Source organism: Triticum aestivum, chromosome 5B (assembly GCF_018294505.1).
Source record: "Triticum aestivum cultivar Chinese Spring chromosome 5B, IWGSC CS RefSeq v2.1, whole genome shotgun sequence".
In the NCBI taxonomy this organism is placed as follows: Eukaryota; Viridiplantae; Streptophyta; class Magnoliopsida; order Poales; family Poaceae; genus Triticum; species Triticum aestivum.
The window spans coordinates 496,161,851-496,179,191 of record NC_057807.1 but is presented as its reverse complement, the minus strand read 5'-3'; the positions used below and the strand labels follow the sequence as shown (position 1 = coordinate 496,179,191).

The 17,341-nt window shown below is 48.0% G+C and overlaps 3 protein-coding genes across 3 annotated transcripts; all 3 read left to right on the top strand.

Moving 5' to 3' along the window:
* Positions 1-798: 798 nt before the first annotated feature.
* Positions 799-1,521, top strand: LOC123116608 (dehydration-responsive element-binding protein 1H-like). Its single transcript, XM_044537545.1, has one exon. It carries the CDS (start codon positions 799-801, stop codon positions 1,519-1,521), a length of 723 nt encoding a protein of 240 aa, XP_044393480.1.
* Positions 1,522-5,931: 4,410 nt separating this feature from the next.
* LOC100037627 (dehydration-responsive element-binding protein 1B) lies at positions 5,932-7,067 on the top strand. The gene has a single exon (XM_044533845.1). It carries the CDS (start codon positions 6,323-6,325, stop codon positions 6,929-6,931), a length of 609 nt encoding a protein of 202 aa, XP_044389780.1. The 5' UTR covers positions 5,932-6,322; the 3' UTR covers positions 6,932-7,067.
* An 8,169-nt stretch (positions 7,068-15,236) lies between these two features.
* On the top strand, positions 15,237-16,103 carry LOC100037658 (dehydration-responsive element-binding protein 1B). The gene has a single exon (XM_044533844.1). The coding sequence runs from the start codon at positions 15,307-15,309 to the stop codon at positions 15,943-15,945; it is 639 nt and encodes a 212-aa protein (XP_044389779.1). The 5' UTR covers positions 15,237-15,306; the 3' UTR covers positions 15,946-16,103.
* The last annotated feature ends 1,238 nt before the right edge of the window (positions 16,104-17,341 follow it).

The following is a 17,341-nucleotide window of genomic DNA, read 5'->3' as shown; positions in this document are numbered from 1 at the left end:
CGGCGCCGCGGTGTGGACCACGAGGTCACGCCCGAGCGAGGGCGCCGGCGGCGTGGAGAAGACGGAGCCGATGCTCCTTGTCCCGATCGGAGCCGGAACGGAGACGACATCGAGCGGGAGGTTGAGCAGAGCCGCAAGAGAGGCCGGGAGGAAGCCCGCAGCAGTGGAACCGGTGGTGGCGGCGCTCGACATGGCGGCGGCGCGATCGGTGGCGCGGCGGCGGCGGTGAAGGCGGCGGCGGCTGCGGCGGCGGTGCGGGTATTATGGTTTAGAAGCGGAAGCGATCGTAACCTAGCTAGCGTGATACCATGTAAGACAATAAGTTTTGGGAACCAGCACAACCCTCTAGGGGTGGCTTATCTCATTATATATGATGGTTGTGTTACAATACGTACATAGGTACAGAAGTTATACATAGTCTAACAGGCTGGTCATAGTGGGAGTAACATAGATAGTAACATGGATGTCACATAAGCAAAAAATGTTGATGTGGCAAGTAGTTAATGAGGAGAGAAGCAAATAGAGTAACCTAATATGTTACCATCACATAGCATTTTTCAATGCAAAATGAGTCTATAAGACAATAAATAAATATGTGTATATTACTACACATATGACACTTCCCACTATAAGGGTAGTAACACAGAGTAGTAACGTATGCATGTTACTACTCTAAGTTACTCACTACTATGACCAGCTTAGTGAGTATACTCACAACTCACAAGCCCAGCAAGGTAGCAGCAATCATACTCCAGCCAGCCAGTCGTACACCTAGCACCACCACCTTCCTCGCCAGCAATGGACACGGCCCCCGAGTACAAGTGGAGCTCGCCGGCTTGCTCGCCGTCCTCGCAGGAGCAGGGGATGCCGACGTCGCCCACGTCGCCGGCGCCGAAGCGCCCCGCGGGGCGCACCAAGCTCAAGGAGACACGCCACCCGGTGTACCACGGCGTGCGCCGCCGGGGCCGCAACGGCCGGTGGGTGTGCGAGATGCGGGTGCCCGGCAAGCGCGGCGAGCGGCTCTGGCTCGGAACGCACGTCACTGCCAAGGCGGCCGCGCGCGCGCACGACGCGGCCATGCTCGCGCTGCACGGCCGCTCCGCCGCGCGCCTCAATTTCCCTGACTCCGCGTGTCTGCTTGCCGTGCCCTCTTCTCTCTCCAGCCTGGCAGACGTCAGGCGCGCCGCCATCGGGGCCGTCGTGGACTTCCTGCGCCGGCAGGCCACGATCGCCGGCGCCGGCGACGCCGAGGTAGTTCCCGTCAACGGGGTCGCCTCCGTAGCGCCCGCGCCAGGCAATGCCAGGTCATCGGCAACGTCGTCCAAGCAGCCTTGTGCCAATGCTGAGTCCGAGGTGCGTGACGCATTGCGCGTTGGCCTGCCGGAGCTCCACACGTCCGGGGAAATGGACGTGAGCACGTACTACGCGGACCTTGCGCAGGGGCTGCTCCTGGAGCCGCCGCCACTCGCGGCCAGTGACTGCAACGACGGCGGAGATGATGCGGCGCTATGGAGCCACTGATACCGGTAGTCTTCTCCGGCCAAAACTATCCACGCTCCGTGGATTCTTTTTTCTTCTTGTTATTGTGAAAAAGCGCTCCGTGGGGCTGTCATCACACATCACTATATCAGCATAATGGAACATTTGGACACATCAAACCGGTCTCACATGACAACATATACTTGACATAGATGGACAAGCAAGCGGTACGGTTCTTCATTCTCCTAAAAAGACGAACAAGCAACAAAGCGAAAGACATGGATGTCGGCTCTAAAATGGTCCGGAAGTAGGTGTCGTATGCTTACCATAACAAGCGACGTCCACCGGAAGATGTGGTCGACAGAAGCCCATCCATTTTCATTTTATAAATGAATGTATAACTTTCCAGACTCCGGTTTCATTTTTGAAATCATCGCTATCGCTTTACGCGAGCTGTGGCTTAAGTGGGGTGGGTCACGACTGTGAGCGAGGAAACAGCTCGGACCGGTGGTACGGTATGTCACGCTCTCTTGCCTTACGGTTCCCTCCCTCCGTCCTAGAATAAGTGTCAAAAACGTCTCTAGCAGACATTTTATATCGCGGATCTTTATAATACGTTTACAGTTCGCGTAAAACATGTTTTGCGGCTTGGCAGTTCCGCTATGCGGGTCTGTTCGGCCGCAGCCCTCGCCAGCCCGCAAAACACGTGGTTTTTTCTAAATTTAACACATATATCACATATTACACATAATTATGAATTCAATATAAGGTAAAATGTGAATATTATAATACAACAATCATTGAAATTACAATAATAATTCAAATCACTGAATTAAACTAATAATTCAATACAAAAATGATCCCGAATACAACAATCATAAAATGATACAAACCACACATGAATTAAATGAAATGAATGTAAAAATGGCAGGTTTTACCGCCCATGCCTTTGTCAATGGTGCTCAATGAGATCTTCCTGAAGCTGATAGTGGGTGTTTGCGTCTTCAATCTGTCGGTATGTCTGAAGGAATGCTTGTATGCGGTTAGGATCTCTAGTTGGCTTCACACGGCTACCGACATTGTCGTAGAAGAACTCCAAGTTCATGCCCCTCTCATCTTCAAATTCTCGTATTCATTGCGATAGAGGATGCAGTCATTAGGGCATGCATGTATCTTCTACATCTCTAATCCTAGAGGGTAGACAACCTTCTTTGCTTCGTATGTACTGTCAGGCAATTCATTATCCTTTGGAAGCGTCTTCTTTATCATTTTTAGCAACTTTTCAAATCCCTTGTCGGATACACCATTCTTTGTCTTCCATTGCAGCAATTCGACTGTGGTACCCAGCTTTGTCTTGTCATCTTTGCAATTTGGGTACAACAATTTTTTTGATCCTCTAACATTTGCTCCAACTTCAACCTCTTCTTTTTACTTTCGCAATTTCTCTTTGAATCAACAATGGCCCGACCAAGATCATCAACGGGTACATCTGGTGCCTCTTCTTGAGCTTCACCCATTGGAGTACCATCGAATTCAGGGAACCTAGGATAGTTGTCATCATACTATTCTTCTTCATTGTCTTTCATTATAAACCCTCCTTCTCCGTGCTTGGTCCAACAGTTATAGCTGGACATGAAACCGGACTGAAGCAGGTGCCTGTGAAGGATTTTTGAGGTAGAGTGATCCTTAATATTCTTACGGACAACACCTGAACAACACATAAAACTATTCCGTTTGTTTGCCTCAGCCACACACATAAAATTATGCACGCCATTAATGAACTTGGGAGAGCGTCGGTTATCGTACATCCAGTCGGCTCATCTTCATTACACAACATCGAAGTGACCAAATTAATACAAGTTCATCACATTAAAACCAAAGTAGAGTAGTGACCAAGTGTTATTACTACAAAAATATATACATAAAGTTCATACATACTTCTCATAAAACAACATACAACTTTCTAAAAGCATTTAATGCAACAACAAATGCGATCAAAATCGCAACTAAGGTAATAATTGATCCAACATCATAATAATGCGAAGACTCTTTAATAATGACATATTTTCTAATATTTCTAATCTTCAAGTGCATTACATTCATCTTGATCTTGTGATCATCGACGACATCGGCAAGATACAACTCCAATTTCATCTTCTCTTCTTTAATTCTTTTCAATTTTTCTTTCAAATAATCGTTTTCTTTTTCAACTAAATTTAACTTCTCGACAAGAGGGTCGGTTGCAATTTCCGGTTCACATACCTCCTAGATAAAAATATTGATGTCAACTTGATGGGCATACAGAAACACGAAATAAAACAAATAGTTATAAAAGATAATATACCACATCCGAATCATAAACCGGACGAGGGCCAACAGGGACGGATATTAAAACCATGACACTATGTATAACAAACAATCATACAAGTATGAAAATTATATAAGTAACTATCTAAATCATACAAATAAGATTCTTTTTACAAAAATGATAAGAACAAGAGGTTAACCAAGGTGGTGCCGGCGACGGGACGACGCGGTCGATCGACGGCGGTGAGGACGAGGACGGGAAGGCACTAAGTAAACCACACCTACACATATGCAAACTAAGAAGTTCATTTGATCTCAAATTGCATATAAATCAAATAAACTCCCACACATAATTACTCTCAAACTAAAACCCACAAATCACTATACTTATAGAGCATGAAACGAGCTAAACTAGCAATGAGAGATGAAAGGATGAGGTTGCTAACCTTTTAGAACCCTTCAATAGATGGGGTGCCTTCAATCTTGACAAATCTTGACAAAAATGGAGGATGAACTCGAGCTTGAGGAAGGAAACGGAGTGGAGAGAAACCTTGGACTCGGGCTGGACGAAGCAACTTTATATAGGGGAAGACTTTAGTCCCGGTAGGTGATACCAACCCCTTTAGTCCCGGTTGTTATCACCAACCGGGACTATAGGTCCCATTTGAACCGGGACTAATCCTGGCCGTGCCCCCGTCCGCTCCTAGTCGTTGGAACCGAGACTAATGCTCACATTAGTCCCGGGCCCAAACACGACCGGGACTAGTGCTCCGGATGAAAGGTCAGTTTTCTACTAGTGCTCTCTCTCTCTCTCTCTCTCTCTCTCTCTCTCTCTCTCTCTCTCTCTCTCTCTCTCTCTCTCTCTCTCTCTCTCATTTCTTTTCTATTTTCTAATTTGTTTTCGTATATTTTGATTTAGTAAAAAAATACTAAATAATTTTTTAAACTCTTGAAATAAATCGTGGGCACTTTCTGAATTATTACCGACATCCCTCAATTGTTTTCAGAATTATTGGAGCATTTGAAATATTTATAGCAATTAAATGCTCCAATTCAAATACATTATGATTTAATTAAAAATCCAGGAATGATCTAGAAAAATGTGTACCATTCTTGGCAGAGCTTTTCACCCATTTCAAAAATAATGAACTTTTCTGAAGGGCATTTTGGGTTCGTTGAAAATATTTTCAGTTGATCCTAATCTTTCAAAGGGGTTCTAGGGTTTGCTGGATCCCCATTTCACATTTAGGGAGAAAATTAAACATAATGCACATGCAAGACTAGCCCAAGTGTGATGCTAAACTAGGTTTGTGATATGCACAATCCCAGCAGCCACCTCCAAAATTCTCCCCCATGCCGCCACGTCGGTCCTACTCCTCTTCCTTGTCTGGCCGCAAAAGGAGCGAGAACCCATCAGTATGTTCCCCTTTTTTCTTCTTCTTTAGATTTTGCTTCCACGACGACATCGTTGAGGTGATGGCGGTCTCTCCCCACCTCAACGACATCTGATCCGGCACTGGCGAAGGGCCTGTGTGAGTTTTTGTCTCTGGGTCTATTGGCTCTCCTAATCTTGGTCTTTGTTGTGTGTTTGTTTTTGTCCCCGGGTCTACTGGCTCTATTTCGATCTTGGTCTTCCACATGCAGCTATTAGACAATTTAGACATGACCTATGGTGGTGTATGATAATTTGCTAGTTGATGAAATTGATTTCTTACCAATAAAAACATACAAATCATTGGAGATGCTTGAAGTGATTATGATTATCGTATAGTCAACCTTTTTTTTGGAGAAAAAAGATATGCTCCTTTTCGAGAATTAAAGTAAGAAAACAACGACGTGCCCTAAATTTTCTTAGTCGATATAGAATCAGTTCCCGTCGCTCACACGTCTGGAAGGCCACCGCATGCAGCCGCAAATGACAAATCCGGCCCTCCGATATATACTCAAGTACTATATACAAAAAAAGGTTGTTCTCGCACGATTACAACTTTTGATCGGAGAAAAGTGCTGTGCAGCTTCCCGAAAAGAAAAGCAGGGAACAAAAGATATAGTGTGCTCATCCGTATGGAATCTATTACGGTGTGGAAACGTCTAGAAGGACACCACAGCCTTCAAACCCTTCCGAGATGAACAATCTTGGGGCCGGTGAACAAACATACACCAGAGTATGTCATGGCAAACCAGAAAAAATGTAACAAAAGTAGCACCGTGGTCGTACGTCCAAGCAAGAGCTACAGGCCACAGCTAGTTACCTCGATGAAGCAACGTAATGAATCAGCTATTGCAAACTGGACAGGTAATAAAACGCGCGGCGAACCCGTCTGTCGTGTGAGAGTCCATTTCCACCCCGAGCGTCCACGTCGTGGCGGGTATCCAACCCGTTGCCAGTAGCCCCTGCATACTATATACTCACCTGCTTGATTCCCCGCTTCTAGTTCTCATCGGAGCTGCAATCCATCGACCCTCACCACAACGGCTTCACGCGCGCAACCCCCCGCGCTACGCTGCACACTCCGGTGCTATACGGTCTCCACAGATGGACGCCGATGCCGCCTCCCCGTCGGACCAGCACAGGACGGTGTGGACGGAGCCGCCGAAGAGGCCGGCGGGGCGGATCAAGTACAAGGAGACGCGCCACCCGCTGTACCGCGGCGTGCGGCGTCGGGGGCGGTACGGGCGGTGGGTGTGCGAGGTGCGCGTGCGCGGCACCAAGGAGACAAGGCTCTGGCTCGGCACCTTCCGCACCGCCGAGATGGCGGCGCGAGCGCACGACTCCGCCTCGCTCGCTCTCTCCGGAAGCGCCGCATGCCTCAACTTCGCCGACTCCGCCTGGCGGATGCTGCCCGTCCTCGCCGCTGGGTCTTCCAGCTTCAGCAGCGCGCGGGAGATCAAGGACGCCGTCGCCGTCGCTGTCGTAGCGTTCCAGAGGCAGCGCTCCGTCGCGTCCACGGCCGACGGCGAGAAGGACGTCCAAGGCTCGCCGACGCCGAGCGAGCTGTCCACGTCCAGCGATTTGCTGGACGAGCACTGGTTTGGCGGCACGGATGCCGGATCGTACTACTCGCCGGGCATGTTCATGGAGCCGCCGGAGCGGCCTGGAAACCGCGAGCTCGGTGCCGGCGAGGTCGAGACGCTGCTATGGTAAAGTTTATAGTTGGCTCTGCACTTCTGTCCCACCAAATATGGGAAGAAACAGAGGGCAATATTTTCCCTCATATGGTCATGTGTGTTCGTTCATATTGAAAGCCTCCGGTTTCTACTTTGAGGAAGGGCATATTTGCACTTGCGTGTTCTGTGAATAAAGAATACAGTAGTAATACTTCAATTATTGTGGACCTGAAGCACTCACGATCTTTACAGACACAAGCACTCACGATCTTATATACTATTACTATATTTTATCACAGTACAGACTAGAAAAAGACATTAAAATACGAGACCATATTTTATAGCAATTCGACTTTGTCTTATAGGAGAGCTGAAAAAAATGTATTTTGGTAGGGAGGGATCGAGAGTGCACATTAGGGAAGTGACCACAATGGAGTTAGTAGACGGCTTTGAAAAAGAAATTCAACTGCATGTACTATTCGTGGAGATGTGGTGACCAGAAATATCTGAACATCAGGGAAGGAATAACCGTTTAACAACTAACAAATTGCATTTACCCTAAAGCCGCGCTTGGTTCGTCGTTTCTCCGCCGAATTTATTTTCCACCTGTAACTTCTTACACCCGTATTAAACTGGCCACCCGTAAAAACCGGGCGGAAAGAAAACGGAGCGTGGGAGCTGTGTATTAGTTTTCCAGGCGGAAGGCACTGACCGGCCGTTTTTTTCGGATCTAAACAACCAACCAAGCGGCTGTTTCGAAAAGCACGTATTGATTTTCCGGCTGGATGTTTTACGCCTGTAATCGTCCCTGAAACGACAATCCAATCACGCACAAATTGCATTAATTAGTTGATGTAGTTAACGTCAATCCAGATGACGTGTCTGGATTCACTTTGGGTCATGGGGCCGGCTGGGTAAGTTATTGGAAACTTAACCTCTTCCAGATCCCCTTTATTTGCATTATTCTCAAAGACACAGGACTGTAACAGATGTACAGTTGAAGTGCTGGGACACGGAGTTTCTGCACTCAGGTGCGTATGCACCTACATGATCAGTAAAATAAGAAGTAAAAAATAAAGAAAATATACAAACAATTCTGATTTCTTTGTGATAACCAACATGCAAAGTTTTGTACTGAATGTTTGCATGAAAGTCTGAAAAAAATGATGTTACAAAAGGACAATTTTTACAGCACTTAGAAACATTGATTTTGTTTTTATATCCAAATCCACACTAGTATTTTTCATCATGAAACTTTGCATGTTGCTAAAACATTCAGTACTGTTTGTAAAAAAAAATCAGATTTGTTGAAAACTATTTATATTTTTTTTTCAGAACTTGGTGTTCATCATGGCATGGTTGCATTTGCACCCAGGACTAGAACATCACTTCAGAAATGTCATGTCATATTGAATAGTATTACATATTCAACAGAATATTTTATTGTACACATAAACAAAAATAAGATTCTGCCAAGAGGTTGGAGTGGATGAATTTGTTATAATATGTATTGGAAACTAATTCCAAATATATTTTTCTATGAGTTTCACTCCTACAAATCAAAGAATGCAGGTAGAAAAATATTGTATAATTATAATCCTCTAAAAACCATTTGAATAAAATATGCCATAATTTTCTGTCCAATTCCTTGGAGCGCTAAGCGAGTTACAGCTTTCAATCATTTTTCATTAGGGGCCCATAAGGTAGTTATAACGTTGATCACACAGTGAGACAGTCGCATGCTGCATTTTTTGGGAACAAACTAAGGTCCAAAATGACCCCGAAGATGCATTGACTAGGAAGAAGATATCCCATATACTACAAGAGGTATCAACTTCATGCATTCCTTCGACCAGCGGAGGGGGCATTACTATAACACCTCCTTTGTCCCGCAATAATTAAATTTGACTCATTCAGTTGAATTCCAAAACCAATTCCGTTTAATTTTGAGTTTTCCATATAATTATATGAATTATAGTATTTGTGTTTGGACGTCACATGCAAATGAAAGTCACTACTATATGGAATTTAGCTTTTTAGAATTTCAACTTCGCGTTCACACATAAAATTTACTCGGAACCAATTAAATTAGCCCAACATTATCCACATAAAGAGCACCCACTTTGAGTTTATTAGCAGACAAATCCATACAAGTATGTGTAACGTAGGCTTTCATAAAACTTTGACATTTAAAATTCAAACCATGTGTTCACAACTAAATTTCCACTTTTTTCAATTTTTATGGACAATGTTCACGTTGTGAGGAGCAATTTTGGGCTTATTGATGGATCAATTCGTGCAAGTGGGTCTCACGTAGCTGTAAGGATGTCTTGGTAAAACTGTGGTATTTACTTTTTTTGTAAAGAAATATAAGAGCGTCTAGATTACTAGAGTAGTGATCTGAATGCAGTTATATTTTTTTACAGAGGGAGTACTACTTTTATCTCATGTTCACACTTTTTTTTTGAAATTACAACAAATTTTTATTCAAGCAAAAAAAGAAAGTGAAACGGCAGGCCAACGGACATCACTAACGACAACGCTGCAGTATGTATACTTACGAAATGGTTCTAAAAGCGCTATTCGTTCACGAGCGGTGACTCTATCGGGGATCGGGCAGCTTATTTCACTCCACTAGCTGGTTTAATTTTAGTCTGACTAAAACTAGTCTCTTTTAGAGGCTAAAGTTCCAATCACCCCTGACTAAAGAGAGGCTAGAACTAGTCTTGAGACTAAAAAATTTTAGTCAGGGGAACCTTACTAAAATGTGGATTAGTCTTCTCTCTCCTCATTTAACTTCTCTCCTTTAACACATGCGAGTTCGAAATTGGAGGGTTTGAAGGATAATAAATGCTCATTAAATCATTTTAGTCTATTTAGTATTTGTATCCCAGCATGGTTAAGGCTAGCAAGTTTTAGTCCCACTACTTTTAGTCATGGGACTAAAACGTATCCAAGCACCCTCCTAGACATACGCTACGCTAATTAATCCAGAAGATGTGGTACGGAAGCCATCTACTAGTCACTAGTCGGCCGACTGAGGCCAAGTTGGGGACCTGGATCAGAGATCTTTTCACTGCTTCACGTCGTGATCACGAGCTGTCGCTTCCCCTCCGTCCTCTAAATCCTATGGCCAACTGGCACGATGCCAAGATGTGATGCGTTTGTCCTCACTTGGTAAGATATGTGGCTCCATCCCCTAAAAAGAAGAAAGATATGTGGCTCCATTATGCTAGTTATTCTTCGGATGACTTGTAGCAAGGACGGGTAAAACGTACTACAAGCAAACAAAAGTGATCCCTGTGGCACATAATGGCAACACCACATGACATCAAATCATCCGGCCGTGTCTGGTTTGGGGGTAAACAAACACAAAGCGCGACCCAACACATATGAGTAAATGAACGAACGTCCGTTTTTCGTTCGCTTTCGACCCATTTCAGACCCAACTTTGGGTTGAGCCGTGTTTGTGTCAAAACGGGCACGCACCGACGGGCGCGATGCGTGCTTATGTCCTTCCTTGGCCCGTCCGTCCGGGACACATGTTAGAGTTGTATCGAATATTATTGTACAAGGTAGGTTACAGTTGGACTTGTAGTTGTATTGCGTTTAGATAGGATATAGAGTCGTGTCCAAGTATGACATTTGTATCATAGGCCTCATATATAGTGGGGGTAGACACACGATGTAACATATGCTAACATAATAGCACAGGCACGCAAGGGGGAGCCGGCGGCGTGTGCCGGCGCCCGGGTGGCCGGTGTGCGGTATTGTGACGGTGTCACGGGAAGGAGCACCCATAGTCAGGCCTAGGGGATGGTGAACCTCGTTAACAAATCTCGGTGGCGTGCTTGTGTGATTGCTTGGTCCTCGGATGATCGACGGAGTGCCTCGCATTTATTGTAACAAATGGTATCAGAATAAGGTTGAAAAGATCCGTAGGGTAGTAGAGTTGATCGAGCTGGCTGAGCGCTGATTTTGTTCGCCACAGAGGCGATTGTGTATCAGCGGACGCAAGCGAATCGAGTCGAGGCCGAATTCTCGACAAGATCGGATAGCAGTAGACGGCGACGGCTTAAGGGGGATCGATCGACACGGTGCCTAGAAGCGGCCTAGTTGGGTGCATGCTGGTTCAACGATCGTGAGGCCCACTGAGCAGCGGCCCTGGCATGAGGCGCCTGTAGCACGTGTGTGGCTGCTGGTCAACGCAGCTAGGATCAAGAGGAGACTCGATGGGGCGCACGGGCTGGACGAGGTTCAGACCGTTGGCAAGCGACCCACGCGTTTTTTTTTCTATGTTCGTGCTTGGAGATGGGCTGACGATGCACGAGATTTGTTTGAAGACAAAAAGGAGACTGAGGGCCTGTTTGGTTCATGGCTAATTAAGTTTGCGACAACTAACCTTAGGTAAAGTGTGGCTGCCATAAAAAATATGGCTAACAAAATGGCCACCACAAGTATGGCAAGATTTGGCTAAAAATTAAGCCTATGACATGTGGATCATATAACTAGAGAAGTGTGGCAAACCACAAGTGTGATAATGAACCAAACACATGTCCAAAATGTTGTGGCATGATTAAGGTTAGGCATAGCAACCTTAGGTTGGGAACACAAGCAGACCCAGAGTCTCCATGACACGAGAGGCAGATCACATCTAGCAGGAAAAAAATCCAACGTGATATGGCAGTACATTGGAAAGCTTTAGGTAAAGAAAGCTAGCATCGGGAGTTGAGGCCAAGGCAAAAGCAAATTCACGTACAATCAACTAGTTGATTTGTTACTAGTAGTACACAAGTTCTGTACTTGGGCATCGCGTGGGAAGCTCGGACATTCTCTTTTCCCATTGTCAGCTATATGAAGAACCACGGTGTCATCGGATACTAGGTTTGAGGTGGAGAAGTTCACGGAATTGAAAACCTTGGGTTATGGCAGACACGGGTGAAAGATTTGTTGGCACAACAGAGATGCTTGAAGGCGTTGCGGGAAGTCATGACAGCTGAGATGGAAGTATCATGTGATGGATGGGAATTCGTGGACAGTCTGACGGGATCGACATGAGTCGATTGGAACAGAAGACGGTGGTGGGATCAGTGACGGAGACATATGAGCGTGATGCTGATGGTGACCGACATCTGGACATGGAAACACGTGGCGCAGGCCCGAGGGCTTGTGTGTCTTCGACAAGACTATGGCGCAGGATTGATTCAAGTTGGTGTACACACGGAGCTTGAAGTCGATGAGGCGCATGGGTGGACTGATCATCTACCATGGAGTCATGTTGAAGGTGTTGCTGGAGTCTTGAAGACTTCACTCAGTGCTGATTGAGGGGCTACGGTGTAAGTCGACAGAGAGTCAGAGCCTATTCAGCAGGAAAAAAGCGAGGGACACGTAGTTCGGACTGGAACCCAGTGGTCTGATGGAAGCGTAAAACTCATCATCGATCGGAGATGATCAGGGGTACTCTGTAGTGGGGGTTGAGTGGTGTGGGTTCGCGACCCTTGAGACTCAACCGGGACAGCGGAGGCTCGACGCGATAATAGCGGCGAGGCGTGCGGTACGTACTTGACATGGAGACGGGCCAGGGCTCTGGTGGTCATACATGTGGTGAGACAACTACGAATTTGACTCGGGATGACTACAAGCAACGGTGAAATTCCTTCATGTTTCAGACAGGCGGTCAAGAAAGGAGCGGTGATGTTGAGTTCAGGTAACTCTTATGTGTGACGCCCAATATGTGAGTTGTTCACTTTCACGCAGGTCAGTGATTAGTGTGTGATGGCGTTGGACGGATACTCTGGAAGTTGGGAGCACAAATTGACTAACAAGGAACTTAATTTTGCTCGAGTGTTGACTGTGTTCAAGGAAAGAAAAGAAGGGACTACAAGTTGCAGGTGGAGTCATATGGAGTCTTTGGAGTAGCAGCGGTACTCATGGGATAAGCTCAAGTCCAATGCACATGGAAGTTTGACGCATTGACGAATTCAAGGTGGGTGAGAATATTCGCCAAGGTGGAGTTTGTTAAAATTGTATCGAATATTATTGTACAAGGTAGGTTACAGTTGGACTTGTAGTTGTATTGTGTTTAGATAGGACATGAAGTCGTGTCCAAGTAGGACACGTGTATCCTAGGCATCTCATATATAGTGGGGGTAGACACACGATGTAACATATGACAACATAATAGCACAGGCACGCAAGGGGGAGCCGGCGGCGTGTGCTGGCGCCCGGGTGGTCGGTGTGCGGTATTGTGATGGTGTCATGGGGAGGAGCACCCATAGTCAGGCCTAGGGGATGGTGAACCTCGTTAACAAATCTCGGTGTCGTGCTCGTGTGATTGCTTGGTCCTTGGATGATCGACGGAGTACCTCAGATTTATTGTAACAAACAGGCACCCCCTTTTCTCCCCCCTCCTCCCACCCACCCCAAACCCCTGAACCCTACCCGCCAACGCCGCCGCCATTTTCTCGGCTACCCCCCTGCCCGACGCACCCCCTCCTCCTCTCGCTGCCCACCCACACCCCACCGCCACCCCCGCTTTTGTCTCGACTGCGTCGTTGTCCAGCCTGGCCGCCGGATTTGTGTGCATCTGGCCACCTCATTTATGCGCATCCAGCCACATCCCGCTGTCGGTGGGTTGTGCCTAGCCACCGGACCGCACAGCCCCGACAACAACTCTGCGCCGCATGCACGCTTGGACTCTGCTTCTAGCCGCTCGGATCTATCTCGCCGGAATGGCCGACAAACATACGCCTGGCCGTCGTCCGGGGTCAGCGCTAGCCCAGCGGCTGGTCGGCTCACCGTTGCCGCTCATAAAGTGCGACGACTGCCCTCGTCAAGTCGTCCGCCGCGTTTCTACCACGCCGAAACATCGGGGGTGGTTGTTCATCAAGTGCAAAAAATATAAGGTATGTGCTTGTTTTTCTTCGGTTGTGCTTCCGGATTTGGCGTAATTTTAATAGCTCTTGGCTCATACGCAAATTTATGTGTAGGATGGATGCAAGTTTTGGTATTGGGAAGAAGAATACATCGATCTATGGGAAGCAACGCCTACTTCTTTAGAATCGAAGAACAAAGAGGTACAAAAGATCGAGAATCTGTAGGTCAACAATGAAGGCATCGAGAAGATATTAATCCAACTTGTGGGAGCAGTTATGGAAGTTGGATTTCTTTTAAAATGCCTAATTATGGTTCTTGTTTTTTTTGGTCTTACTATTCTAGTCAAGATTTGGTGAATGTACTACCAAGTATCTAAGAAGTTGTTTGGATAGATGGAATATAGAGAATCGGTTCTATATAAAACAGAAAAACTGTTTAACCGACTAAAACCATGTTTGGCTCTTTGGATATGCAAAACTGAATTCCTATAAACCTGGAATTTCAGGTTTGTACAAAAACGACTATTAGTCGTTTTTCTATAAACGCGATTCCTATCTCTCTCTCGCTGATCCTTGTGGGCACGTTCATCATCCAAAGAATTAGAATCTGCAGATGTGCCACTAGTGTGCCACACCTCGACGCCGTCATCCTCTAGCCGCCGGCCGCTTGCCGCTTGCCGCCTGCCGCCGCTTCTTCTGCGCCGTCCGTCTTGTCGTTGTCGCCGCCAAGGTCAGCTCCTTGAGCGTGTACATGCGTCGGCAGCCAGCGGATCAAATCGATCCAGCTTGTTCCCGTCGGTAGCTAGCTTCTACATGAGTGTGTACACGGCTGTCCGATGAGATTGATGAGTCAACTCTCCTGTATTTGCGTATCTCGATGGAATGTGACGGGAAAATAAGAAGCTCACCGCATGATAGGAATAGCACTCTGAATCATTATCGAATAAGGAACTGACAAACACACTTTCCAACCCAAACGTAGTCTTATACAAACTCATTCTTAACCGAAATGATAGTAAAACTGGTTTTGCTAAAAATCAGCTAAAAACTCGTTTTCTATAAACCAACGCCTAATATTTGCTATCCAAACAACCCCTAAATGTAGTTGATGAAATAAACTGTGTTGGCAAAAAAGTGCATACAGCCGGACAAGATGCGGCCGAAATGCAGCTGCGCGTTAGACGCATGACCGACGCGTCCACAAGTCTAAGCGGATACTGCCTTATTACCATCCTCAAACACACAAAATTCAGATTAAACGGACGTCGTTTGGGACCGTGCGTTGGAGTTGCCGTGAGCTTGCTTCCTTGCAAAGGAAGGAGATAGAGATCGTGGGTGTGACCCTACCGCTTCGTTCGTCTCCTTCCGTGGCGCGCCGCTGCCACCCCCCGAGCGCCCCGCCGGGTAACCACTAGACCATCTTCCCTATTTATTCTTCCACGCCTTGGTTCCCTTCTTCTCATCCCAACTCCACCACTCAAACCAACCTGCAACTCTCAACGCAGCGACTTTCCACTAGTTTTTGACGCTGCAACTGATGGACACCGCCGCCCCCGGCTCCCCGCGTGAGGGGCACAGGACGGTGTGCTCCGAGCCGCCCAAGAGGCCGGCAGGGCGGACCAAGTTTAAGGAGACGCGCCACCCGCTGTACCGCGGCGTGCGGCGGCGGGGCCGGCTCGGGCAGTGGGTGTGCGAGGTGCGCGTGCGCGGCGCGCAAGGGTACAGGCTCTGGCTCGGCACCTTCACCACCGCCGAGATGGCGGCGCGCGCTCACGACTCCGCCGTGCTCGCGCTCCTCGACCGCGCCGCCTGCCTCAACTTCGCCGACTCCGCCTGGCGGATGCTGCCCGTCCTCGCGGCTGGCTCGTCCCGCTTCAGCAGCGCGCGGGAGATCAAGGACGCGGTCGCCATCGCCATCGTGGAGTTCCAGCGGCAGCGCCCCGTCGTGTCCACGTCGGAGACGCACGACGGCGAGAAGGACGTCCAAGGCTCGCCGACGCTGAGCGAGCTGTCCACGTCCAGCGACTTGTTGGACGAGCACTGGTTTGGCGGCATGGACGCCGGCTCGTACTACGCGAGCTTGGCGCAGGGGATGCTCATGGAGCCGCCGTCCGCCAGAACGTGGAGCGAGGATGGCGGCGAATACAGCGGCGTCTACACGCCGCTTTGGAACTAATTATCCGACTAATTAAGGCATGTACAGTTTTAGAAACTATTCTCATTATATAAGAGCGTCTTTTACACTAATGTAATGTCAAAAACGCTTTTATATTATGAGAAAAAGGAGTAGACTACTAGTGGTTGTGTTCTTCCAAATATGGGAAGATACAGAGTAAGCATCAGGAGCAATTTTTTTCCCGTATTTGAAAGCTTCCGGTTTCTATTTGCAGGGAAGGACTGAATTTGTCTATCAAGACCAAAGAAAAATGACCATATCTGGTAGTCCAGTACTCACAGATGCACTGAATCTCCATGGACCGGAATCAATCAAAATAACAGAGTATGACAACATGGAGAAGAAAACGACATATGAAAAGGACGTCGCTGTTGAGTGATACAACTTGACAACAATAATGGTTGTTGGACAGCCATCAATAGTATGTCTAAAATATCTCGCTGAAGATCAGGGCTAGGAGCAGCACAACCGATGAGTAAATTGCTCAAAACCATCATATTTGTGTTTATAAAACTTTGTTATCATCGTTGTTGCCAAAAAAATAACAGAAGACCACTGCTTTTGCGCCAAGTGAATAACAAATCACACTTATTCGGAACTGAGTCGCATCTAACAGCGGAACTGACTGATATGGCCCACACGTCAGGGTGGTATAGCAGGTATACATGGAGTATGCTCTGAGGTGGAGAGGGAGCCCACCTGTCAGCTCCCTCTCGCCCAAATTCGTGCCGCAACGCATCCACACTCGCCGGCAAGCGCGCCTTGTAGCTCCGCCGCCGCTCGCGCCATCCCTTTCCCGGGGGTGCGCCGCCGCCACCTGCTCCGTCGGTCCGAGTCTTCTCCAGCGACGTGCCCCTCCGTCCGCAACCCCCCCTCCCCCCCGACGAGCTCTGCCTCCTCGTCTGCGCATGGCGAGCTAGTCCCCTCTCACCAGGGCGCCCCACTCACTAGCACGTTCTCGGCGGTGAAGAGCCGACGCGCGCCACCGGCGCCGTAGCCTGCATCCACATCAAAGAAGTCTGCCAGCCGCGAGGTCGGGGCGCATCTCAAGCTGGTCAATGGCTGCCCGCCGAAGGAGAGCCGGAAACGGCGAAGTGAGGCCACGAAGGAGGCTGAGCTCGCCGGGATAGGGCGCTGCGAGGCAGGCCTACCGGCGGCCGACTAGCGTGCGGGCGCCGGCCAACGGGCGCCGGCACTGCGAGGCAGTCCTGCCGGCGGCCGATTAGGGCGCAAGCACGCGGGACGCTGGGGGCGGCCGATGTGGGCGCGGGCACGCCAGAATCCGGCAACACCAGGCGGTGGGGAGGGGCGATGGTGAGGGAGAGTGTGGGTAGGAAAAAGGGGAGAGAGAGGGGGAAGATAAGATGTGTGACTGAGGGCATGTACAATGGTATAC

Excerpts from the sequence above, each read along its gene's own strand:
- LOC123116608 (XM_044537545.1), top strand. The coding sequence starts at position 799 with ATGGACACGGCCCCCGAGTACAAGTGGAGCTCGCCGGCTTGCTCGCCG.
- LOC100037627 (XM_044533845.1), top strand. The coding sequence starts at position 6,323 with ATGGACGCCGATGCCGCCTCCCCGTCGGACCAGCACAGGACGGTGTGG.
- LOC100037658 (XM_044533844.1), top strand. The coding sequence starts at position 15,307 with ATGGACACCGCCGCCCCCGGCTCCCCGCGTGAGGGGCACAGGACGGTG.